At 40.2% G+C, this 25,604-nt stretch overlaps 1 protein-coding gene across 5 annotated transcripts in view; it reads left to right on the top strand.

Moving 5' to 3' along the window:
• Positions 1-25,604, top strand: part of PCDH15 (protocadherin related 15) — an 826,977-nt gene that overhangs the window by 684,964 nt on the left and 116,409 nt on the right. For all 5 annotated transcript variants that reach the window (XM_064464573.1, XM_064464572.1, XM_064464569.1 and 2 more), the window contains 3 exons: positions 3-131; positions 15,886-16,191; positions 17,369-17,593. In XM_064464573.1, coding sequence (XP_064320643.1) covers positions 3-131; positions 15,886-16,191; positions 17,369-17,593 — 660 coding nt within the window. The remainder of the gene's footprint in view (positions 1-2; positions 132-15,885; positions 16,192-17,368; positions 17,594-25,604) is intronic.

Below are 25,604 nucleotides of genomic sequence, written 5' to 3'. Positions count from 1 at the left end.
AGACCTCCACTGCTACTGTTAATATAGTGGTGACGGATGTAAATGACAACGGACCAGTTTTTGATATGTTTCTACCTAAAAACCTATCTGTACAGGAAGAGGAAGCCAATGCTTTTGTTGGTCAAGTAAGGGTAAGTTATTAACTGTGCAAGTGAAATTGTTTATTTTATTACCCAAACTGTTCAGACTCTTAGGAAAGAGCACAAAATAATTGTCCCTTAGACAAACGCACGTCAAAATGTCTGAGGTTTAAATGCAAACCGTCTATTGTCAGATGCGTTTATGTTAACAAAATCATCTTTTGGGCTTTAAAACAGAGAATTGATTTTCTTGTTCTCTGCGCTTAATAGCTGAAAAGGCTTTTTCATTCAAAAATAACATGTTAAAAAACTGTTTTTGAAGACACACCACTGTAAACACTCGCCTATGACAGATCTACAGCGTTACAATATTGTCGCCACGTTTTTATACTCTTACAGATTTCTTTTAAAATATTTTTCTAACAGACTGAACAACTGACATATATGTGTATAAAATTATCATGCGTATAGAAAATTTTAAGGTCATTAAGGAGAAAAACAGTTAAACTGTTGACTGAAATTAGTAGTTACCTATCATAAAAATAGATTGCGGTTGGGGTGTTGTTAATTTGAGTGATTTGCAGTTGTATGAATTTTTTTAACACACACGGGTCTTCTGGGCCACCGAACGCAGATTCAGTCACGTGAAACATACATCACTTTTGTTTGGCAAAGTCAGTTTTTCCTAACACCGGCTGAAAGAAGAAAGTATGAGTTGTTTGGTGGGTTTTTGTTTGGTTGAGGGTTTTTTTTTAGTGTGGGGTTTTTGTTGTTTTTGGTTTTTAACTAGCAGTTGAATATGTTGCGTATTTCTTTCAGAGGTGGGTTAGCACAAAGGCTGGATGCAATATGAGCTGTAGGTACAAGGTGAATTTGGAAGCATGGTTTTTCAGGAATTAAGGTGAAAAATCTGCCTTTCGTTCCAATAGCAACCATCTCAATAGAAAGTGGGAGCTCCTTAACTGTTGCATTAGCAGTACCTTCGGAAAGAATAGGGCATTTTGAGTAGCGTGGGAGCCATATTGGGTAGCATATAGCCGTAATAACCATGTTTCTTCCCAAATTTATATTGTGCAGTAAGACATCTACCAGTGTTTCTCATGTCTCGTCTGTCTTGTTAATTCTGTGTTCTTTTTAAGTGTGTTTCACTTTAGTTGTTTTCTGCTATTTGTAAACTGAAAAAACTGCCTCCTTGGTTAGGTTTGTGTTTCCTTCCAATTTTTTTCCTTACTCTCGAAGTTTGATTTCATCCAAGTTGTACTTCGGGTTTCGGAGGCTGCTTCAGCACAGTTTCATTTGCGCTTACACTGAAGCGGTTCTACCTATGTCTGCGCTTTTCTTGCTGGTATCATTAAAGGTGGGCATTACTCTGAAGCTGTCCGAGCTCAGGTGTAATTTTCAAGGGAAATAACTTTTGTTAGCATTGATGAAGATTACAGTTCTCCTAAAGCTTGCTTTCGTTACTCTAGAAGTATCAGCCACGTCGAAGGCTGTTTTGAAGCCTTGGACATACAGGAATTAGGATCCCTACAATTAAATCAGTTTATATAAATTGATAAGTTATTGCTTTCAGTTTTGTCATTGTGTTTATCTTATGTGGTCGTTTTTCATTTTGCATCCTAAAACAAACGGACAGGATATTTCGAGTCACTACCAAATATCTTTAAAATCCATTTTGTGTTTTGCTGGGTGCCCTCAAGGTGCAATAATCTTCACCACCACTAGATTGGGTCTATTTTTAGCTGAGATGGAACCGTAAAATAAAACGAGTTATTGCAACAGAACTTCTCTATCTTGTAAATTACTATACTTTATAAGTTGTGTTGAAATGAAATTATGTAACTGAGCCTCCTGATAGTTTGTTCCTAGTTGTAGAATGACAGAAACTGGTTATATCACTTATTGTCGTGTTTATCGCCATTCTAATTCCCAGTCTCTGGATGGAAAAAGCTTTCCCTTTATAGCACCGCTACTGGATGTAGTTTCTGCTGTTTCACATTCACAAATGCAAATAGATAGTACAGAAAAGGGTGGGCTGGGCATTTGGCTTTTTTTTTTTCTGGCTTCAGTGAGGTTATTGAAATAAGGGTGATGAACATTTAGGTGTAGCTCTGTTGTTTGAGGATATTCTTCTTTAAAAGCTGAAATATCTTTTGTCAGAATCACAGCAGATATGGGAGAGGTCTCTCTGCGAATATATTTTGTATAGAAGCTGTGATGTGGTTAAAATATAAAGGACTATTTTAGATTAAAACAGCCTGTAAAAGAAGGTAGCCCTTATTGTGTCATGTGTTTTCACTACCAAGAATCAAGCTGCTGACTGGCAAGCCTGCTTTTCAGAATACCTCTTACTTACCTTCATTTCAAACAGAAACCTGAAATCTGCCAGAGTAAGCAGTGATATAGATGATTGCAAACAAAACAAAACAGGTTTTGGGGTGTCCCTTTCCCTTTTGAATGTTGGCATCCCATTTTGCAAGGGTTTAAATGCGGCAAGAGATTTTTATCTTAAGACCCAAGAAGACCCAGGCCCTGCCGCTCGGTGAGGCAGAGGACCTAGTGACGAAGGGTACGGAAAAGGTGCTCATCTACCTTGATGCCTCAGGTTTTTTTTCACTGGTAAGGTTTGTTGTCAGGATCATCAGCTGCCTGAGCCCACTGTCAGTCTAGGGGAGGAAAGCACCACCCACAGTAGAAGATGGTAAAGTTATGGGCTGTTTAAGGAAATAGGACATGAGCAATGAACTGGATGCTGAAACAACCTTCAGAGTTCTCTCCCAACCAAATCTATTTTGTTTCTAATTGGCTTACTATTTGAATGTATTTTATAGTGAAAATCATTATTTTATTCATTAAAAACCCACCAAAATCCATTATTATATGGTTTGATTATTAGCAGCGGCTGCTACTACTATTATTGATTTTTTTAAAACTCTTTTTGCAATTGATGTGATAGTGATGCTGGTAAGTGCGGATATATTCTATAATGTCAATAAGGTAAAGCTGTAACATTTATCAGTACCTATATTAAAGTATTAGAAATAGTCCAGATGACATGTGAGCAGCTATTGGAATGTTTTTCCCATTCTTGACTTTCCATATGGGCTTTCTCTCTTTCCTCTCCTGAGGCTGCAGAACTTCACATCTCGTCTGCTCATCTATTCTAAACAAGCGTTGAATCGCATTCACACCTCCTTTTGTCCCCTCTCCCCTAATACAGGGAAGGTTATAAGCAGGCTGGGGTATAAAACAGTTGTGTCAAACACTCCCACTAATAACTGCTGCCGCAGGCAAGAGATTTCTATGCTCTACTTTGTTTTGAGTGGGAAGGTTGGACTTAAAAAGGGATTCCCAGAAGGGCCTAGGTAACGTTTGGGAATTTGTTTCCCAAGGAGATGCCAAACAAGGGCAATGAAAGATCTTCTGTTGAAGACGGGAGGGCTTGTTACAGGCAGGGAGGCAGCGTTCACACTCTGCATCGCTCTCCGCCTCTCCGACAGCCCTTTGTCTGCCAGCCGGAGTTCCTGAAGGCACTGGCAGAGCACTGCTGCCTGTGGGGATTTGAGGAGCGTACTGAAGATTAAAAGAACAAAAGCTAGAAAGGATAAGGCTGGAAGTGTAGCAGATGTATTTCAGATCCCTTTTATTTTGCACAGTGTTGTCTAAATTGGGGCAGTTGGAGGTGTATTAGATTCCCTGCTGTTCTTTCATGTCTGATCATGGGGATCCCTCCGCAAGACAGGAGGAGAATTGCTGAACTAAGTTCTCTACAAAGGACCAACAGGAAACAAAAAGCTTCAAATGGGAAACTTGAAAATTAAATTCAGGCACCTTATTGTCTGTTGCAGTCTAAACCAGCTAAGATCCTGCTGAAGGTACGGCATCTGAATGATTTGCGTTGTACCCTTTACTATTAATCAATACCAGGTGCACAGGACGTAAAAAAACCGGAATGACATTTAGATGGGGAGCAATCTGCCAACTGCAAAATCTGCAAGGGGGCTCGCATTCTTGTTCAGCGGAACACAGTTCTGAGTAGTTTGTTACAGACCTTCAAAACGCAGTCTGTGGTCAGTAAGAAGCGGTTGACCTGATGGGGCCCAGGAGAGGAAATGAATCGCTCGACTGAAGTTTTTATTCATCTGTTTTTTATGTATAGCCAGGTTTGTTCACACACACCCGTCATTTGTTTATTGTAGGCACATTTTTGTGTCATTGATCGGCACTGTTTGAAGTCTCTAACGTGAACATGTTGGTGTCAAGGGTAGATAGGGACATGAGAGGAAGTGAGAAGGAAAGTATGGACAAACCAATCCCCAGTCAGATGTTCAAGTAACACTGGACCTTAGCTCTTCCTAAAATGGAGACAGTACAAATAAGCTCCAGTAATGAAAGGGGTTTGCAGGCAGTGCGTGTAATACCTCCGGGTTCTGCTGCTTTTCTTTAAAAGAGAAAAGAAACACTTAAAGTAAGTTGCTCTTTAGGATGGAGCTCTCCTACCTATTGGAAAAGTGAGATTTTGGAGGACTTTCTTTGATTGTACTGTGCAATGGAAATATTTTACTTTTCTTTTTACGTAATAAATGTAAATTCATACCTGTGGTATATATCCAGTAGCGTCTGTCTACTACAGAACAAAGCAAGGCATAACTGTAAGATGAGTGAGACAGAGGCAGCCTATATGGCACCAGTCTACTGACTCTAGCCATTTTCTTTTAATGGCATAGAAGTATTTTAAATGTGTCATGTAAAGAAGCAAACTGTCACTTTTGAATGCTAATTAAATGTAATTATGGTGCCAGTTTCCTAACAGAGCTTTTTGTCTGTGAATATCAGTAAATTTTTACCAGCTGCTATTTTTATTTAAATTCACAAGGTAGTAAACCCTGCAAGTCTCACCATTTAAAGTCCAGTTTAAATTTCGCAAATGTTGGTAAGGCTTTTTGTGTTGGACGAAGTGACCTCTGGAGATCCCTTATAACTACATGATTTTGTGTTTCTGTATACAAGAAAACTGCTTCAAGTGCTGATGAGGTATTACATTACAAAATTTTGTTGTAAAAAGTCTAGAAATGAATTTAGCTTTATCTAAATCACCGTTGTTGTGTTTTCTGTGTGAAGGCTCATAGAACAGCGTATAATTTCCCACAGCCTTAGCTGTAGAATACACCTTACCTGTATTAAAAATACCAGCTTCTGAAATTAAATTCTCAGGTCTCCTGTACCTTTAGACAACGTGCAGGAAAATTAAAGGTGGAGGAAAAAGGACAAGACCAGAAAAAAGGAGATTTATTGGCAGAAGAGGACAGTCTGTGGGGGAAAGGAATTAAGCCTTTGGGCAAGAGTAAAGTCATGGTCTCTGAAGTAAATCTCAAATACCCAGAGTGAGTCCATGACTACTGCTCGCTGCATAATACATTACCTTCCAACGTATTTTGAGTTCATCTAATATATGTAAAACCACTACGAGCACCTAGGATTTTAAAGTCAGAATTGATAAAAAAATTAATCACAATCTAAAATTGGAGAATCATAACGTGGCAGTTGGACCACGATTGGAGGAAATTCGGGTTTCCATATTTGGTTGCAATGTGCGCATCCACAGCAGCAGTGCATCTGCTGCCGCGTAGCGGTATGGCTCTGCAGTGTCTGCGTGTGTGGGAATGAGGTGCTCGGAGCTGTTATTCTTGAGCTCCTGTTTGTGCTCTTTTCTGTAACTCTCATGTAGTTTCTTAAAAGTGATTGGCTCATCGCAAGGTCATTTTGATAGGACCTTTGTGCTTTCGTTTCCTTGCGTGATTATTAAGAAAGTAGTCTACATAGTAGGTTAGAGAGGCCTTTAGTAAGGCTTTCAGCACCGTCTCCCATGAGATGCTCATGCGGATGCCAGTGGCATAAAGACTTTCATAGTTTCACGTCAGACAAGACGTGCAGAGGGGGGAGTATTTCCGATAGGGCGTGGATGTGCTCAAGTCCTGTTGCAGGTGCTTTTATTCTTCCTGCCCGGCCCGTATCAGTTTTGTCAGCCCCTAATACCTGATGAAGGTGGAAGAATTGTAGCTTCTCTGAATCACTGCATCCACAGAGCCTGCCTTTAACCTTTTGCATGTGTGTGGCAGGGCATGCTCATGTCAGCTTGGCTGAATGCTGCTTAAAGTTGTGTACAGAAAGGGGATTTGCTCCTTGCTTTCCTCAAAATGATAAGTCTTGGGGAATATCTTCTTTCTGACCTAAAAGGGGATATGCAAGAGGGATGAGAAGTGCAGAACATGGTAACTTCTATGAATATTGTTCGCTATACGTTTTAAATTAATTTTATCTTTATTTCCCTTTATCGGCTCTTAGATTTTATAATTAGCTGTCATAGTAATTATTAAAGGCTGCATCTCTACTCTAGAGAGTAAGAGGAAATGAAATGACAGCCGTAGCTAAAGTTGATGTCATTGTCCCATGAGCTTCTAGTTGGATTTTCACCTGTTTCTTAGCAAGAAAATTCCTTCACCCTCTTAAAACAAGATAGATGTCATGGTTTCAAGTCCAAATTTGTGGCTTAGAAGAAATACGTGCAGTTGTAGATTTGTGCAGTTTTTTTCCATCTTAGACCAGCAGTGTTAGGCATGATTAACTTCTTTCTGCTGACACCCCTGAAGGGTTGTATAATTCCTGGAGGGTATTTCACAGCACGCGGCTGCAGCCACACTCCCTCAGCTTTACAGTGGTTTGCTGAACCTTAGGTGAGCTTAAGACACAGATCAAATAATTTAAAACGCTCCTTGCCACCCATACCATGTGGTAAATGGGGTGACCATTTAAACCAAATGTATTTCAAAAGCCGTGCTCTCGTCTTTCCTGTTTCTGATGTTGTGTTTGTGCTTTAATTTACATCTTTGTCTTCCAGAGTAATAACATTTGTGATGTCATGCAGTGCAAATTTTGATACTTGCTGTCAGAGAAGTATTTCCGCCATTTTCACAATCACGACAGTTGATCATTGAGAGTCCAGGGACTTCTGTATGAAAGGCATTCTTGTTGTTGTCTGCCTGACACCTTGCATCCCAGTGTGTTTTTAAGCCCTTTCATCTTTTGTCAGCCCAATGCCATACTAAATCTTCTGAATCAGCGGTTTCATGTCTGTAATACATGCTCATTTAGTATTTTGATGGCTGATTCTATTTGTTTAGATTTGGCTGTTCAGATTTCTGTCACTGGGATAATAAATCGTGGTTTTCCTGAGCTTACAGATTAGAATGGTTTGTATTGGGTCTGCAAACTTTTGCCTGCAGTTTCTCATTATGGATGTTCTTCTGTGACTCGAACAATGGTCTAGATTAGTGATTCCTTTTTCGAAGACCACCTGGTAGAAGGAGAAGTGAGGGAGTTTTCTTGTGATGTGTGTCAGGTGTCGATAAGTTTTTTCTAACATTCAGACCTTGTGGCCTTGATATCTGTAACTGATATAAGAAAACTAATTTCCTTTAAGTATTATTCTGTGAATAAAAGAAGACAACAGAGAGTGCTTTAAGAGTGGCTGGTGAGATAAGTAGTTTCAAATCCAAATGTTGGCCGTTATGTTCCAGCTCGGATTCAGATTCTAATATTCTCTAATAAGGTGGGCTTATGAGGAGAGCCAGCAATCTAGAGAAATTACAAAAATAACTTTAAAATGGGTAAAGGTATTGGAGAAATGTTTGGAAGCCCAGCTAAATGTGGAGATTTTAAACAATGCATCTATTTTTCATCTGTGATTTAGAAAGCTTTGGGGTTTATTCTTGCTAGTGTATATATTCATTAGTTTAATCCCTAAATTGCTTGATCATATCATTGCCAAAGAACATACTCATCATAAAAGCAAAATTTCTAATGATCTTTCAAGTAAAAACAGGCAGTGCAAGTCTAAATTTAGGATTTGGTTGCACACCAGGCGAAAGAAAGCTTGTCTGTTTTTAAATGTTACAGTATGATTAACTTCTGTAGGAGGTTCATCAGTCCGTTAAATCATATTGTTGCAGCCATGAGCTTTCTGATTTTCATTTATTTTAATTTATATTTGCTTGTAGCACTTAACTGTTCTTACTATCGAGTTTTATTTAGAGTCACATTTAATTGGTTTCCAAACTAACCCTCCAGATGCACTGAAATTTGCATTGTCTATGAAAGTAATTATCAAAGGTTTTCCCATCTTGTATAATGGCTAAAATGTATCAGTATTTGAAAAAATTACCATGTGCTACCTTTACCCTAACAAATTACTCTAAGTGTAGTCATGAGAAAAATCATACACTGGTATGACTTGGTAGTTCGATAAGATAGTTCTTCTTTTGAAAAGTTCCTGGAAGATATACACAAAACCTGTAGATTTTTTTTCAAAAACATGCGTGTGTAGGGCATTAGATTGTTCTCTTAAAAAAGTTGCCTTGAAATGTCAAGATAGCCAAAATTTGAGGGTGCTGCCTCCGAGTTGCACTTTTGCCTCTCCAATTTTTTTAGACCAGCTACACCCAGTTGGGCTGCCCCAGCCAGTGATAGATCACTGATATTGCTATGTCTAATTTTACTGTGGATTCCTTATATCATCTTTCTTCATCAAGTCATTTTTTTTGCAGGCCAATAATTCAGAACATTTAAGATTTATCACACATTGTAACTAAGCCTCTGTCTCTTGCAGTATAACGTTAAGTTTTGCGGCATGTCAGAAATTATATAGCAGAATTACGTAAGTTAAAAAGCCTTCTATATACTTTTGGTTAGGCATGAACACAGAAGCATTACATCATTTTTTGCCTGAAACTTGTACAAAGCCTTGCAGTCTTCTAACCCTGCAAGTCTGTAAAAGAATTTTCTTTTCTTTATATGAATAAAGTAATTTAAATGTCAGTTTTGTAGGTAGTTCTGCACAAACGAATTCTTGTAGGGTTTGAGGCTACAAGGGAGTATTGCAACTATCTGTGATGGACATACAGCAATGCCATGAGTGTTTAGGAGCACGATTTATTAATCTAACTGCGAGAAACAATAGAAAAGTGTGTGTGAAGCTGCTGACAACACTGGCAGGGCAAAGGTATTTCCTTGTCTCCTTACTACTTTTGACATTATTCTGAGTTGAGCTGACAGAATTCTTTCAAAACTGTTGGGGACTTCTAATATTTTCCTTGGCTTAGAGTACATAATAAATGAAATAGGGAAATGAAAGACTGTGTAAAAGCAGGCAAAAAGAAATGAAAGAGAGGAAAAGCCTTTCTGAAAATATAGGGAAGAAGAAAAATTCCAAACTTTTATGGATGACTGATTTTTCCCTCCTTAAAATATTTTTAAATAAATACCAAGAGGTCATTAATGTTTCAAATATCTGTGGCTTCTTGCTGCACCTGGGAGATGTTAATTTTGTCCCATGAACTCAAACTGTAATCTTTCTGAAAAACGAGTACAAAATCAGTTGAGCACTCCCACCCACACTTGATTTACTATTTGACACAACTGAGAGGCTTGGGAATCTTCTGAACCCTTTAATAATAAAAAATAAACCCATAATAATAAACCCATTAAACCCATAAAAATACAAAAAGTAATGTTGTTATCCAGGAAAACAATAACCCAACCCCCACCGACAGCATTCTTTGTGTCCTCCAGCACAATTTCCACCCCTTGCTCAAGGTGCAGTGTTTGCTGGAACACTGGAGAGGCTGTCGGCGATTTGGAGCTTTTGTTGGGTGGGTCATGGGGAGCTTCTGTCCCTGAAGAAGACCTGAAGGAAAAATTAATCTGGAGGAAGTTGGGTCGGTGGCAGTGGTTCCTAAGAAGCGTTTCAGCTTGCAGCTTTAGTGAAGAGATATGTCATGTTTGTCTCTGCTTTACAGAGAAGTATGAACACCACCAGCACGGTGCTTTATTTTGCTGTTTTCCAGCTCCAGCAGTCTGAGCATAAACCTTCAATTAACCTGCTTAAATCCTGTTGTTACCCTTTGTGAGCAAGACTTGTGGATATTAGTAGGAGGTTTATTTTGAAAAGAATGATAATGATATAATTAATATTGTTGACATTTAAGCACTTGTCATTATATTTCAGAGTTAATGATCCTTCAAGAGATATTTTGGTAATTCAGATCTCCCAGAATTGTATTTTCAAGCTGTTTGAGAAGGAGAAAGATAATTTGTTACTCTGGAACACTGTTGGTTTTCCTTCATGAGGGTTTCTTAGTAATGTTGAAGCACAGTTGGTAATACAAATTTAAGCTTACCACAACAGATAAAGGCTATCACCTTTAGATTATGGTATTTTCCAGGAAATAAAGTAACGATTCATTTATATTCCGATGTTTCTGGGTTTGTTTTATCATGCAGGACTTTATAAGTTAGCCCCATGAGAAATGGAAATGAGAGTAGTTGTTTAGACCTGAGGAGTTACTAGAACAACAGCAGGAGTTACTAGAGACTCTTCAGAGGAACACGCTTTTCCTAATTCTGAATAAATATAATGAGATGGGAGAAATAGAAACGTGCGCCCCATCTTTGTGCATCTCTTGCAGCATTGGCAAGAGGAGCCAGTCAGCAAGGGATTGGTTTTTTGCTTTTCTCTTTTTTTTTTTAAGTCAATCTTGTACTCCTGCAGATGCTCTCAGTTAAAAGAAAATAAATTACCTTAGACCTGTGTGAAGCAGGCTCCTCTATCCTGACAGAATCTCTTTTGGTTAGGCCACATTGACGTAAGTGAATTTATGAGCTCTTCAGTTGTGTAACACTGCCATAGTAAATTTGCCTAACAGGCTGCTTGAACCAGCTTCAGTAAGAAAAGAGGGAAACCTCTGAGCATGCAGACGACTGGTTCTGAATTTTTATTTAACCCAAAATAGCAAAATCAGCTTAGTTTCTTACTCAAATTTACCAAGTGTGTTGCATGTGGTTGCAAGTGATCGGACACCAGAATGGGTTGGCAGATTTGGGGTAGTATGGTGGCTGGGAACTCAGGTGTTGCAGCAGTGCTTGTGTGAAGGCCAGTTGCCTCAGACTCTTTCGCTCTCTTGTGTATTACCCCTCGCTGCCTCTACGGGCACTTGAACTGATACTTTCCTTCCCTGTGACAACTGTAGGGAAGGGGGGAAGCAGGGACTCGGGTTACAGCTGGATGAGGCAAAAAAAATCATCTAGCAGGAAAACAGGGCAGAAATGAGAAGGTTCTTTCTTCAGTTGTCTGGTCTTGACATCCTGCTGTGGCAGGGGAAGAGTGAGTGATCATCTTTGGAAATGTGGATTATCAGTTGTGCTGCCCTCAACTTTGATAGTTTTGGCTTCTTGTAGGGCGGGGGGAAATGTGTTCTGTATGTATCCTACACATACACGCAAGTTCAGATGTATAGGGATTAGAAGCTGGGGTGAGACAGAGACTGCAGTATTGGGAATAGGAAGAAATCTGGCCAGTTTTGTGGTCAGATCTTTCTTACTCCTAATGGACCTTAACTAATAGAATAAATTATTTTCAGTGTTGGTGTAGCCCAGAGAAAAACAATATCTGTGACTTGTATCTCATGGTTACAGCTGAAAACAGAGAAGGAAACTGGTTGCTTTATGAGCTTTAACAAGGCCCAGTGCCGGGTCCTGCCCTTGGGTCACACCGACCCCAGGCAGCGCCCCAGGCCTGGGGCAGAGGGGCTGGGAAGTGCCCGGCGGAGAAGGCCCTGGGGGTGGGGGCTGACAGCCGGCTGGGCATGAGCCAGCAGTGCCCGGGTGGCCAAGGAGGCCACCAGCCCCCGGGCTTGTGTCAGCACTGGTGTGGCCAGCAGGAGCCGGGCAGGGATGGGGCCCCTGTGCTCGGCCCTGGGGAGGCCCCACCTCGAATGCTGGGCTCAGGTTTGGGCCCCTCGGGACAAGCAGGGCCTGGAGGGGCTGGAGCGTGTCCAGAGAAGGGCAGCGGGGCTGGGGCAGGGTCTGGAGCACAAGTGTGCTGGGGGGCGGCTGAGGGGGCTGGGGGGGTTTAGCCTGGAGAAGAGGGGGCTGAGGGGAGCCCTTCTCGCTCTCTGCAGCTGCCTGAGAGGAGGTTGTAGTGAGGTGGGGGTTGGTCTCTTCTCCTAAGTTACTAGACATGGGATAAGAGGAAACAGCCTCAATCTGCGTCAGGGGAGGTTTAGCTTGGATGTTAGGAAAAATTTATTTCCCAAAAGAGTGGTCAGGTATTGGAAAGGGCTGCCCAGGGAAGTGGTGGAGTCACCATCCCTTGGGGGTATTTAAAAGACGTTTGGATATGGTGCTTAGGGACATGGTTTAGTGGCGGACTTGGCACTTTATGGTTGGACTTGATGATCTGAAAGTTTTTTTCCAGCCTAAACGATTCTATGATTCTCTCCACCTTTGGTAATGGTATACCCAGGTAAATCAGCTAAGCTTTGGCCATAAGCAAATCATATTAAATGTATTGGGATGTTGCTGGCTTCTGTTTTAAGGGTAGTGAGAAGTTCAAGAAGGGCTGATTTTCAAAGCAGGACATTATGAAAGCCCAACTCCTTGTTGTGCAAACCTCCTCCTCCCTTAGCTTCTGGTCGAGGCTTGTGATATGTACATGGCAGCGTGTACCTGTCAGTGATGGAGTGTGGGGAGGAAACTGGGATGACATAAAGTCATCTCTTTTGATACAAAGCAAGACCTGCAAACAGGAACAGATAGTAACCATGTCACCAGCAAGTCCTTCAAGGACTGCTCTGTGGAGCCAATGCCCACAGGCTCCAAGAGGCTCTGTGAAATGTTTTTCATGTGGAAAGAGTTAATTTTGCGTACTGTTGAGATAGGATTCTTTTAGGAAACAGATTAAACTCTTTTTCTTCCATATCCATAAAGAGTACATGATCTCTCTTCAAGTTTATAGTGATAAAATGTTAATGAATGGAGATCTTAAACTGTAAAAGCAATTTAATTTTGTAAAATACTAGCATTTTCTTAAAGCTTTTTTTCACAAAAAGATCTGTTTTAATTCTTTAAAAACATGCACTTCAGTTTTAAACATATATAGACATTTAAGGTTTCCCAGGGCTGGCAGTGGGGCTGAGGGGTCTCTGTGGGGCGGGGTCAGGCATGGCTGGGTCAGCTGGCTCCAGTGGCCTCCCAGGGCACAGCCCAGCCCTGCAGCGACTCTGCTGGTGCCTCTGGGAAACAGAAATAAGAACTAAGAAAGGGCAGAACTCCTCCCAGCAGCGAGGAGTGAGGAAGAGCTGTGCAAGCACTGAGGAGGAAGAGGAGCTTCTGTCGCCAGAGCAGCTTCCCCTGCAGCCTGTGGGGAGACCACAGCAGGCAGGAAAAGGCGTGGGGACAGGGGCAGGCTCTTATGGGATATAAAAGCCCCTCTGCTGTGCAATACAGGAGTCTGGGCAGAAGGCAGCAACCCCTGGCATGGGCTTGACAGCCACCACGTACAGCATTCTGGCCTTTCCAAGTCTCTTGGGGTCGCAAAGCTGCCTGAGGTTGGACAGTGCTCATATAACCTGTTGTAACTTCTCAGCTTTGCCCTTCTCCTCAGTGACTGTGCTTCTGCATGGTGTTCATCAAAGACGGGTAACGCAAAGCACTGCCCGAGAAATGGGATGTTGGCTTTGTAAACAGGCAGTAGCAGTGTCTGGCGTAATGCCACAGATAGAGCAGGAAGGTTGGAGAAAAGCTGGGGGTTTTTATCTAGTAGAAAATCAGAGGATCCATATGGTAGAAATTTTAGTGGACAAAGTGCAGCAAGCTTCTGTTTGAGGGTTCAGTCAGAGCATCCTTCCGAAATTTGAATTTGCCCCATGCTGTGGAAGCACAGGCCTAAGATATGGAAAAATGCACAGAACTAATGACTGTGCTCACATGTCTTTGGCTGACTTCTCACTGAGTTATGGTGGTACTATAACAATTAGTTTAACTGGATTTAACCATGATGATTTGCCTGCTAGGCTGCATGGAAACAAATCAGACCTGCAGAATGTGGAAAAGATGTTTATGCCCAAGGCTGTACACAAATGACTTTACAACATACATAATCATGTTTTTGGGAACCAAACTGCAAAGCCTGCCATATATTTGAAAGTATTTTTAATTTACTTTCCTAAAAATTAAGTTTGTCTATTCAAAACCATACTTCCAAATTAATCTTCAATAAAAATGTTACCTGGTTTACTCTCATAGTTTCCAGTGGTCATAGAATTTCAGCGTACTGTTAACAATTTTTGTGGGGTTTTTAATGCCATTTAAACTCTGTTTAGTATCAGTTTAATTGCTATAACATGGCTTTGGTTTAAGCTAGAGGCTAAGTGTGAGGACTGACCTCATACTCATGTTGGAGCTTAAGTCTTATGAAGGTGAATCTTGCTGTTAGTGTCTTATTGAGAAGTTCTGCAACTTACTCTGCATTTCCTGTAATTTGCTTTCCATTCAGTGAAGCGAAGCGTCTGCTGCTGCACGCTTTAAACTTCTCTCCTTGAGTAGCATTCCGATGGTTTTCCAGTATGTCATCTAGGAGGTCTTTCTGCCCCAAATCACTTATTTCTATGGAGGAAATGGAATTGCTTGTAAACTAAGCAAATCAATCATATGTTGAAAGATGTCGATGAAAAGACTATGTTATCCATAGACTGGTCATCATGAACTTGTAGCCGTTAGTTCTTAATGCGTTGATGTAGTGCAGGGGAAAAGCACAGTGAAATTTTTCTTATTAACAATTCTAATTAACTTTTAATTGATTTCTAGGAAGATAAATGGTTTCATTACAGTGTCTTGCAATGGATGCCTTCACTGGAATTAAATGCTCATGGGAACTTCCTGCCAATTGTTCTGATAACAAAACATGAAAATCTCTTATGATCTTCCCAGATGTCTTTAGCATCATTTATAAAGTCAAGTAAATGAAAATACCTTGCTCACAGAATGCCCTTTTCTTAATTTACATAACTTTATTCATTATGCCATAATTTAATTAAGAGGAGGAAAAATAACAGGTCAGCATCAGTCTACATTGAGGGCCTGGTAGCTCTAGGAAAAACATAGGAATTTTGTCCATCCCTGTAAGGGATGTAAGTTATGTAATAGCAAGAATTATTTGGCTGATACTGAAATTTGAGACTTACCTGAGACTTATTTCACTATGTGAGAACAAAGATACCAACTGAACAAAATCTGAGCAGTTTTCTATTGCAGTCATCTGCCTCTTCTGAGTGTAGAAGAATAAGGATGAAATGTTGTAATGTTTGGTTTTGAAGAAAATGGTAAACTATAGAAAGTTAAGTGGTTCCTCGGAAAGCAACGATTAAAATATTACTAAATGTGACAAACAAGTGAGATGAAAATTTCGAACTAGTGTGTCCATTCTATCGCTCTGCTGACTGCTTTATCTTTCATCTAAGCATCTACTCCGTAATGATTTGAGCAGCAACGAAACACCCAAGTCCAACAGTGTAAAATAAAAATTCCCCTCAGATACCACCTAACCCTAAAGATACTTCAGCATTAGACGTATCTGAATGCTTGACTTTAAAAACATCTGGTTTGTCTTCTGCTTATGTGCGCAGCTGTCCAAGGCTGAGCAACCAAATGTGTATTTTCTCCTGAAGTCCAGTTGGGATCCAGTAAACCTACCTTCTGTCACTGCAAATTGAGAGATTTGTTTCTGTGGGATATTTTATCTTCAGCAAAATATCCGAGAGAGGCAAGCTGCCGTAAACAAGAAATGCTGAGTAGCCACACAAGCATTAGTACCCTGTTGAATGTTACCCTAGCTTACCCTGTTATTCCCATGTAGGTATGGCCCTTGTAGGTATTTAAGACATGCATTAAAACGTGGCTCTTTTTTCTTTAGGCTACAGACCCAGACGCTGGTGTTAATGGTCAAGTTCATTACAGTTTGGCAAACTTCAACAATCTTTTCCGAATCACATCAAATGGTAGCATTTATACAGCAGTTAAACTGAACAGAGAAGTAAGGGACTATTATGAACTTATTGTTGAAGCAACAGATGGAGCTGTGGACCCTCGCCGTTCAACGCTAACTCTAGCGATCAAGGTGCTGGATATTGATGACAACAGCCCTGTTTTTACTAATGCTTCCTACACTGTCTGTGTGCCAGAAAATCTACCACCAGGCACTGTCTTCCTGCAAATAGAGGTAAGAAAGCATTACAGAGTGAAGATGTTGTGTAAGTGTTCGGCAATACTAAGCATGTTCTTATTTAACTGGTCAGTGAGACTGCAGTAAAAGATTGCAAACTGGCGCAGGGGAAGTTATGACACTTAACAGACTGAAAAATGCATGACCTTTAGACAGGTACATAAAAATACTTTGAAGCTGAGGTTCATTTGGAGATAAAAGCAATGATGAAAAAACAAACAGCAAAACCTACACCATTATTGTAATTTCTTTGATTATTGTTTTATACATTTAAAGTGCTTTTGATTTGTCTTTTGAAAGCTCCCATCTGATCGCTTCTACCTGTTTACAGTAGTAGCAAAAGAGAGCTTTATCTCAACTGATTTAGACATCTAGGTCCAACCTGGATGTCTAATCTCACATTATGGTTAATGGAGATAAATAGTTGCTTCCAGAAGTAATTCATCCAATTCCAAGCTCTTCACCTAAGATAGTTGGAGTAAAGTGAAGTGAACACCTGGAAGTGTTGTCTTCTCTTCACTGACTATGAAAGATACTCAGACAACTGAGAGTTAATTGTTCAAGGATGAGCTAGATCTCTAGAGACAGCTGAGATTCACTTCCCACAAGCAGTCTATATATCCTCCTGATGTTTTGGTCAGCGTCCTTTAATGAGAAGAATCTGTCCTGAGACAATTTCAACAAGGGTGCTTTTCTCTGGACTTGACTGCAAATAAATCTAATGTCAAATTACAGCTAAAGCAATCACATAATACTCCTTATGCTGGTGAAGATCAATATTCTTTGTTTAAATACTGGTATGAAATAAAAACGTCCGCACTGCCATGTGGGGTGAGATCAAATGCCTGTGTAGCCCAGAGTCTTCTCCCTGGCAGTGGCCTGTAGCAGGTGCCCAGGGAAGGGAACGAGAACAGACTGAGCTTCCAGTGACTCTTGCCCAGAATTCTTGTGCTCATTTCCCGTGTCAGATATCTCTGGATTTTATAACCTTAAGTGGATTTGTCTTCCTTGTGTTTGTCAGTAGTATTAAGTGCTATTAGAATAAATAACAAAACTAAAGTTGTTTGCAGTAGTTTGTTTTTTATGTTCTTTAAATCTAGTAGGGATTTTTTAATGAAAATTGACTTTGTTTGGCTTTAAGTACATTATTTTTTTCCTGTGTGGCACTCTCCAGGCAAAGGATGTTGATCTTGGTTCTGATGTTAACTATCGAATACGGACCCAGGAAGCCCTACAGTATTTTGCACTTAAGAAGTACACAGGCGAGCTATCGCTTTTGAAGTCCTTGGATTATGAATCATTCTCTGACACAGAAGCAACCTTCACCTTTCTTGTGGAAGCCTTCGACAGCAAGGGCACTATGCCTCCTGGTCTCGCTACTGTCACAGTGAGAGTGAAGGTGAGAGGAGTAACTTGTCAGTTGATAGCATCCTCTCCTGTCTGTTACAAAAGACTTCTTCAACCCTCGCAGGTGCCCTGCTGAAACACCAGCGCATGCTAGGCGTATGTCTGCTTTCCTGCGTTTTCACTTGTGTGAAGCTACTGCCTTTTTCTGTCAGCAGCTTGTTCAGTTAAACTTACACTTTATAACAGCTGTAATTACTTTTCTATATGCAATTACGTAGTGAAATCTTGGATCACAGATTTATGAAGTACAAGAATACCTGACACACGCAAACGTTCAGTCCTTTACAATTCCTGAAAGGTTGAAATAAGTACCTAATGGATTTGTTTGCAAAAATGACACCGTCACATTTCAGTTAAAGCTCTCCTAAATTGTGATTTTATGAACCGTTCAGGTGCATTGAGTGCTGATGTGGCATACCTTATCCTATATTTCGATTTCTGCTGCTTGAAAATACAGAGCTGCAAAGGAACAGGCTTATTTTAGTGATCCTGCACAATGAATTGTTTTTATGCAGCGACTTACAGCATCGCCTGTGGGTTTCAGTTATCTCACCAATAATATGGGGATAATGATATTCTTTTGGTAATGATCCACAAATGAAAAGCATTTGTAGCTGAAACATTAACACTTACCCATCTTAATTTGGTTGGTGCACTCAAGTCCAAGAGGAGAGGATATTTTAGGTGCTCTAAATCATGCCTCCGTGCCTTTACAAAGGTGCAGTTCTGGAGCCAGTCAGTTGAGTCCTTTTGCACAGTTGCTTCATTTTTGTTGACTTTGTCAGTGAAGAACTGTGAGCTGTGGGAGAGAAGAGAGTTTAATTACTTGCATTTTAGCTAAGAAGAAAAAATTGTAGCGGGAACAAAAGCATAGCTCACAAATGTGAGCTTCATATCTGGCAACTTCAGTTTAAATGTAAGTCTGTGGAAAGTATTTAGCATATATGAATCAGTCTCGGGTTCAGTTTACTGTGTATCTGCAGATGCTATGAATTGCCACATGATTTTGAGTAATTCTGATTTTCAGTCTCTACTGAGATCAGAATTATTTCAGGGACAGTAAATGTCTCTGATTGTTAGCTTTGATGACAACGTAAGGAAGCTTCCACAATACCTCTCTGTCTCTGCAAAATTTCTCAGGCCTAGATGCAGGTCACCTGTTTGCTAATAGTCTGCACTCTCCCCCGACAGTTTCCAAGTCAATCAAAGAAAACATAGCTTTTGACATCATTCACATCATTCCCTGAGCCGTTTCTGTTACACTTTTAAGGAGGAAGCTGCTTAAACCTGACTTTTTTGTTTTTCCCCTAAAAGAAAATTTTTCCCAGCACAGTGAATTTTTGAAAGAATTAAGTGTTTGGGTGGTTTTGTGTTTTGTTTTTTTTTTTTTTTAAATGTACTTTTTTTCAAATTCAGAGAAAAGCCATAGTTTGCGTCATAGGGCTGACCCAGCTGTATGACTGTGGGTGTGGATTGCATTCACGAAAGGCGGCGTACGGGGAAGCAGTACAGTTCAACTTGGTGGCCGTAGTGTAACAGCAGCTTGTGCGCTGTCAAAGGGGGTGGTGTGCGAACAGGGAACTTAAGAAGGGGATTAGTAGGATCGTACAACAGGTTTCTTGTTTTCCTGCAAACTTCCCACACACAGCAACAAAAAGGGAGGATGATGATACTTATTTGGAAAGGCAGTGTGTGAGAGGCTGGAATACTCGGTTGGAAGCAGGAGTAACAATTTCAGCAGCAAAAGACGTTAGGCTGGGACAGAACAGGGCCTGAAAGCGAAGACAAGCAGCTTATATTTTAAATCAGAATGAAAATAAATCAAAGAAATGATTAAGTGTCATACTCAGTGACAGGCTGACTTTTGCAACAGATCAGTGGACGTAATTAAATATTATATATATTGCTGCTTAGGTTCCAGCCTTGAGTGACGTGTAGAACAATAGTATTTTGAGTGGCAGTTGAGCAAATGGGGGAGGGCTGTGGAGAAAACGTTTTTAATATCTCATTTTGTTGGGCAGATGTCATTAATGGGCTATATGTCAGATGGTAGAAATTTAGAACCTTGGTCACGAGAGATGTATAAAATAGAAAGAATGGTTTAATTTGAGCTTATAGATAAACTTTCCAGATACAAATTTTACAGGGTGGGGGGAAAGGTAGAGATTGAGATGAGAGCCTTGTGATACCCCTGCATGAGATGAGAGGGGTCCACAAGAGGACACCTCGACTGGGGGATTGAAGAGAGAGCAGCAGGAGAAGGGTGCAGAATCTTGGAAGCCAAGAGAGAACAAGAAGGGCAGGCCTTGGGTGTGAAAGGAAATGCAGAAGCACGCTGCAATGCACTTTGGGTTTGTTCTTAATGGAATAGACTCACGCTGCCCCTTGTTCTGAAGGGGGAGAGCTGACATGCATTTGCTGGGGGTGAAGAGTCCTAGGCAGCACAGAGAGGGCAAGGCACTAAAGCTTCCTTGAGGGCAGAGGTGGTGTACGCCTCATACGGAGCCAACATCAGCATATCCTGGTAAGCTGAAAGAACAAACTGATTTGTGTCCAGCAGCTCAGTGAGGTTGTTTACAGGGCACTGAATCTGGCCCTAGGTCTTGAATGCATGATGGCATAAATGACGTGTTATGTAGCAGCGTAGAGCCTCACGCACAGTGCATTGCCTGATTCCAATCCAGTCTTTTATTCTTCTGCAGTCTTAGAATCACAGAATCATTAAGATTGGAAAAGACGTCTAGGATCATCAAGTCCAACCATCACCCCAACACCCCCAGGCCTCCTAAACCATGTCCGCAAGTGCCACATCTACACATTTTTTGAGCGCCCCCAGGATGGTGACTCCCCCACCGCTCTGGGCAGCCTGTTCCAATGCCTGACCACTCTTTCAATAAAGACAGTGTTCCTAATATCCAGTCTAAACCTCCCCTGATGCAACTTAACTGCAGTCCGAGCTGCTGCTTTAGGGCATAGCTAAATAGATAACTCCTAATGAGTGTGTTCACTATTTCATTGGAGTAATTTATAATTTTTTGTTGACGGATTTAGATGTCTGCACAGGGAATTGAAGGGCTTCTAAAACTCACAATTTCTGGCAGACCATCTGCCAAATCAGCATCTGTGTTCAGGGACAGGGTGCTTCTGCGTGGGGATGAGCATCCCTCTGCCATGGCTCTGGAGGAGTTGCTGCCATTCAGCCTGTCTTTTGCTCCTGCTCTGGGGCCAGGAAACAGATGTTTCTGATTCTTCTTAGAGGCAAATGTGCATTTACTTTATCTAGAAGATGATATTAAAGTAAATATTTTAATACAGTGTTTGTGACCCCAAATAGGAAATAAAGCAAGGGCGGATACACTGTAGGCCCCAACATAACAGTTCTGCCAATTGCAGTCTTCAAAAACACGAAACTGAACTAGAGAAAGCCAGAAGCAAGCATTAAGGCAATAGTGGGTCCAAGCAGGGAACTGATGTAACCTTTATGGATTCAGCCCCTGTAATCCTCAGAGCGTTATTTGTATTACAGAGGTCTCCAAGTCCTTTTGGGCCTGTGCTGCTCCTTTAGCATTTGTCGTTTTTCACAGTCCAGCTCTTAACCGAAAGTGGTGTCATTTTTACTGTGCAATAGGATTCTGTTAACCAGCCACGGAAAACATCTGATGGTTTCACGTATCATTTATGTGAAGTAAAACTGAAGGAGCAGCCGTGCAGTACACCCATAATCACACTGACCTTTGTGACTTGGGGAAGGGTAGATACACACAGTGACTTTCTTCAGACTCTTCCTTTAAGCCTTTGGCATGCCAAGTTACAAACAGCTTGTATTAACCTTCCCTGAACTTGATCAAAACATAGATTGCATAGCAGAATACTCACTGCAGAAAAGATAACTTAAATCTGGTACCTGCATTTCAGTACTGAAATACATTACTGGTCGCTACTGCGGCCAAATGGCCCTTTACATTTTATGGACATCTTATTGCTCTTTCTTCGAAGAAAGCCAAAGGTAAATTAATAAATTGTTGCATCCTTTCTAGTGTTACTGAGGATGAATAGTGTAAGTGGCATTGATTTCTTTTTGCCAGAAAGATGCAAACCACCTCCAACAGACTGAGATTTTTCTTTTTTTCTCCTGTTCTCAGATTCCTCTCGCACCTTTCATAACTTTTCAACTTAACCTGAAAGTAGTAATGAGTCATCTTGTCTTGGAATGGCATGGGAGATTGCACAAGTGTTCATCCAGAGTAATTGATGGTTGTAATTTGATCTGTAATCAAGAACACAAAACTTTTTATTTTATCTGGGTTCTTATATATATATATATAAATACAGGTTAATGATAGCAAATTTTGTCAGTCTTGAAAACGATAGTTTAGGGGAGAAAAGCAACTCCAAGAAACAATTTGTGTGCTATTTTTCAGTAGTTTGCCACTGTCAAGGCATAATTTCTCTCGCCATGAGAATGGCAGAGATTTGCATTCCCTTAGTGTCTGGGAGGGCTGTTTGCTACGAGTGCCTGTAGCGCACGCTGCAATACGCACAAGCATCCACTTGCAGTGTAAGTGTTTCCCAGTATTGGAAGAAGCTAAATCATAACTGTTCAAATGGTCTGTTATTATTAGGATTTGGCATTTGGAAACAATTACTATGGTAACAGAGCTTCTTAACAGAAACAGGACTAACCTTTTCCAGTTTATATTGCTGTTAAATGAGTAATGTATTCTTAAATATTTATTATAAGAATGTCTGTATCATGAGGCCTGTAAGGTACTTGCATATTTTGTGCTGTGACCTCCACTTATTATTGTTACCAGCATTCTTTTTGTATTACTTTATGTCTCTTTCTTGTTCATTATAATTGCTTTTTCCTCCTCCTCCTGTGTTCTAGGATTGGTTTTCTTTTTAGATTTTCAAGGGGAGCATGTAGGGTAATGAAGCCATTATTTCTCGCTGATGATTCAAATTGATAAAGCAGCAAGAATAAGTAAAAACAGATCTGTACGTTCTAGCAATCCCGTATTAAGAGATTGCCTACCAAGTTTTTCCATATAATTTCTGCCTTGCATTAATCCCAGTGGACTGTTATAAACATGTTACAATGAATTTCCAGATTTAATAAAATTGATGTTACCCATGAACATCAATAAACATTGCTATCATCAGAGAGTACACAAACTGCACCAGTGAAGCTAGTTTTTCAAGAGAAGTATGCCGTTGAGAAGTTCGGAGTCAACGTAAGCTTTAGAGGATTCATTATGTGCATCGATTGGTACTTATTGTGGGGACGAATTTGACTCTTTCATAACCACTATGCTAAGTCTTTCCTTCCTTGGGAACTCTGCATAAAAGAAACAAGCCAACCATGCAAAAATGTATAGCAGCTAAATCTTTATCTCTGGCATGGTTGGTCTGAATGGTCCTTTGTCAACATGGCCGTTCTTGCTGTCCTTCATGTCCAAGTTGGAAGAAAATGGCATGGTCGTGGTTGTCGTGATGCCACAGCAGTGCAGAGCGCCAACCTGCTTAGACAAGAAGGCTCACTTTGTTTCTCTGACAACCTAAACTTTGAATCAGAACAAGGGGAAATATGATGTGTTTGCTTTTCTAGGGTGGGAGGGTTAGAAGAAGCTGCATGTTTGTGGATGAATCACCCTCTCAAACCAAACAATCAGAGCCAACAGTAAAGCAAAGAAAATAAGTGTGCTGGAGAAAGTATGCAGGAACCTGGTGTTTGAGACAGTGGAATAAAATCCTACAGCAGGACCCTCTCCTCTCACCGAGCACATTTACTGCACTGCTGCAGAGTGCTGGGGAGCGAGTAGCTGTAGTCTCTATAAAATGCTTAAATTATCACTAGGAGAGAGTGGGAGAAGAGGGATCCACAGGTTGTCATTAGGGAGAGGCGGGGACGTGTTGGTTCAAACCTTGCTCCACCAGATGTTTAAATAGGCATGCATGTGTGTAGCTGCCACTGCTTTCTCTTCCTGCAGGTTTTCACTAGAAATTCACCCAAGTCTTGTTTCTGTTGAGCGGGTGAGCAGTAATACATCATTGCTTCATTATGATGGGATTTCATGTTATGGTGAGATTTAATTACAGTAATAATGAAGATTTTCTGCCAGAAATTATGCAGGTAACGAAGGATACGTGGAAGGTAAAAGACATTAATGAATCAGTTAAGGTCAAACAGATTGTCATCAGTTTCTAATATTTCTAAAATAAAATTTAAGTTACATCCATGAGGTTAATCCTTCCATTCTGACATGTAGTAAAAAACATTTCCCATTTAAACAATAACAGGGTGGTCCAACACAGCAGCAGCACATAACTTACACAAAGGTTAAAAAATGAGCTGTATTGCCTCCAAACTAACTGCTTATTTATCTCTTTTCTAGAGACATTAGTGGAATAACAGGCATGGTGTTGGACTACGGGGCCAGTAAACAAATTCTTTTTTTCAGTCTCAACGTATCTGCTCAATCATCTGCTAGTCATTTATTACCTCATCTATTCAGCTATGAATATTATCCCTTAATTTATATCAGGAGCTACTTCAGGGTTTGCTGAACACTAAATATAAAAAATAGAGGCAGTTACACTTGGTAACAAGCCTCTGTTTTGTACGGCTTTAAAGAAAGATCCCTGTGCACTGCGCGCAATTACAGATAAAATTCAAAGTACCACTTCATACAGTTTTCATATTACCTTGTCAAGCATCATCACAAAGATTTTGAATTTGCTCAAATTTACTCAACATTGCTTGATTCTCTAACCTCAGTCCTTCCAAATTAGTCACTGTGGCTGATATATAAATGTAAAGGATATTTCAAATACTTGTGGCACAGCTAGGAGTAGTTTTCAAGCAGTGGCTTACTTCAGTGGACTTACTGCAAATATGAAATTGAAATTATACCTTAGCAAATCAAAACGTGGCTTCACAACTGAAGGTTTGGTTGCAAACTTAGGATACATGTCTTGGGGCATGAATGTACTGGTGAGATGCATGAACCTTAAAGGAAAGTACCTTTAAGGGTAGTACGTGTTTATTGTAAGAGGCCAAGAAATTACATAAAGAATGGGAAGGGACTTCAATTTCTTGATACTCTCATATCTGGTGAAATTAAGTATTTCTATATTATGTCATGTAATGAGTTCACTTCTCCCCCTCCCCGCAAAAGCTGCATTTTTCACAAGTCAAAACTCTGAAGGCACTCCTTTACTTATATAATTTGAAGTGAAATTAATCACAGTAGTTTTCCATCACATACATATCCGATTATTAATAATAAAATTGATTTGTCATTGCATTTATAAAAGAAACAGTTTTAAAGCTAAGAATCACGGAGATAAGGGATAAGTAGATTTTTTTTCCCATTATTTTTATCATATACATTAGGAAGTATAAATTGTTCTTCATATAAATTACAGAAACTGACTGACGAAAGTACGAATTAGAGAGGGAGCAAAATTGAAACACCTTAAAAAGAATTATTTTACCTCAATGATTTTAAGCCATTGTACAGTTACTAATTTATAATCCCTTTGCAATTAATTTGAAAGGCTAGATACACCTGGATGTGTAATGTTCTGTTGCTGTGAACCTCTCCACAGAATTATGTGGGTAAATTAAAACAAATCACTCATTTAAGTTAATAACACCAGTCTTTTAGCTGAAGGATGAGAGCTTGCTTGAAATCTAAAGATCCTGGTTATTGTCCCAGTTCTAGATAGTGTATTAACTGCCGACAGTGGTCCTTTAGGGGATTTTTAGTGGTTATTAAGGCCTGGAGAATAATGTACCTTCTCAGCTTGCACGGGTGTTTGCTTAGTGAAAGAATAGCTACAGTTTACATGCCTGCATGAAAAAAAAAATAATGCACATCTCAATCAACCCTTGGCTCAAAGTAAAGATCTGTGGTTGTACTTTGCTGTAGCTGTGTACGTGGCATGGTTGACATTTAAGGGAAGAGGAAAAGAAAAGATAATCTTCTAGTAAAGGGATT

This window comes from Phalacrocorax carbo, chromosome 13 (assembly GCF_963921805.1).
Source record: "Phalacrocorax carbo chromosome 13, bPhaCar2.1, whole genome shotgun sequence".
NCBI lineage: Eukaryota > Metazoa > Chordata > Aves > Suliformes > Phalacrocoracidae > Phalacrocorax > Phalacrocorax carbo.
The sequence above is the reverse complement of the archived record's forward strand: the minus strand, read 5'-3'. Positions and strand labels throughout refer to the sequence as shown.